The 1,707-nt window shown below is 43.4% G+C and overlaps 1 gene segment (V, D, J or C); it reads right to left on the bottom strand.

Moving 5' to 3' along the window:
• Positions 1-632: 632 nt before the first annotated feature.
• Positions 633-1,114, bottom strand: LOC115579257 (Ig kappa chain V region 3381-like). The segment is given in 2 exon segments: positions 633-955; positions 1,063-1,114. Coding segments are annotated over 2 exon segments (375 nt in total).
• Positions 1,115-1,707: the final 593 nt, after the last annotated feature.

Raw genomic sequence — 1,707 nt, forward strand, 5'->3', positions numbered from 1 at the left:
GATTCACTGTTACTGGTTAAAAGCAATTAGTTAAGAATTTTAAAGGTTTTGGTGTCATGCTTTCTACTATGTTTGATCTAATAGCAGATTATGGCATTTCTGTCCAAATGTTCATGGCTTGTTTCATTCCTGCTTGTTCAGAGAGCGTGCTTGGCTGAAATAATGCCTGTGATTTAGGGACGCCTGGTCCTCTTAATTTTTGGAGGAATTATCTGCTGCTGCTCAGGACAGATGTCCATTTATTATAAATCTCCCTGCAGAGTTGATGCACCAACGGCTTTTTGTGAAGACTCAGTGAGCACATATCACTTGATAATCTGTTCAGTCTTCAGTCTGTGATAACCCATGGAGGATTTTGTAGCAGGATGTCATCTGCATACAACTGGATTTTTGGATCAACTTTCAATCCCCAAAAAAGGTACGGCGATTTATGTATATTGCCTTTTAGCCAACTACTGGTGTGTTTGTGTGAGAGAGAGAGAGAGAGAGAGAGAGAGAGAGAGGGTGTGTGTGTGTGTGTGTGTGTGTGTGTCCTCAGTGAAGTGTATCAGTCTCTGCAGTAGCTTCCAGCTGCAGCAGTCAGTTCAGTTTCTGTTCAGTCTGACTGAGGGAGGTTTTTGTACGACGGTTTTTCACTGTGTGAACGAATACTGGCTGTTGATTTCATGATAACTCTGACAGTAGTAAACTGCTGCATCTTCAGCCTGAACTCCACTGATGGTCAGAGTGAAGGCAGAGTTTGATCCACTGCCTGTAAAACGATCTGGAATCCCTGATTCTTGAGTGCTAGCCCAGTAAATGAGAAGTTTAGGAGTTCCTCCATCTCTCTGTTGGTACCAGGATAAATAGTCATCATTATAAACATCCTGACTGGTCCTGCAGTTGATGGTGACAGAGCCTCCCAGAGCAGAGCTCACTGCTCCAGGCTGAGTCACTGTGATCTGACCTCTGGACTCTGAGGACACAGAGACAAAAACATAAAGCAGCGTCATGGTTTTGTGGGCTTCATTTCAGAGGGACGGATGTTGATAGAGGAGAGGAGTTTGATTCTCTGGACTTTACCTGTGAAGCAGCAGCAGAGGAGAGTCCAGATGAGGACGCAGATCAAAGTCATGTTTTTGATGAGGAGGATTTCTGTGTCTTCTGTTGTCATGAAGGACAGCTGTCAGTCATCCAGTGTTCAACTCTCAGGACTATAAACTCTCCCAGAGCACTGGAGCATGGTGCTGCTGATGCAAAGTGGCTCTCTATGGAAATGCTCTGACTGACTCCAACAGGGACTTGGATTACTCTCATCATGCTGTTTATCAATGGATCAATCACTTGATCAGATCATTGATCAGCAGCATGCCATTGTTGATTTCTTTGTGAATTTGGGTGTTTAACATAAATACATCAGAGGAACAAAATGCAACCTTTAACTTTTTATCTTTAGTACTGAAACCTGTCTGTCGTCATGGTTCAGCAGTGATGCCTGTCTGTTGCCATGGTTACTGAGCTCAGAGAGGGAAGTGAAACATTCAAGATCAGTTTCATCCAATCTGAGGAAGACCAACAGAACTAGAAGCTCCTCTGCTGCAGCCAACAGGATGGAGTTTAGTTGAGCTCATATAAACTTTATTAATCTCTCTCTCTGCAGTGGGTTGAGTTGTTTTACTGGTTACTTTTACTGCTTTTACTCTTTCTATCTGCAAGTCTGTGTCCTTC

Source organism: Sparus aurata, chromosome 3 (assembly GCF_900880675.1).
Source record: "Sparus aurata chromosome 3, fSpaAur1.1, whole genome shotgun sequence".
Taxonomy (NCBI): domain Eukaryota; kingdom Metazoa; phylum Chordata; class Actinopteri; order Spariformes; family Sparidae; genus Sparus; species Sparus aurata.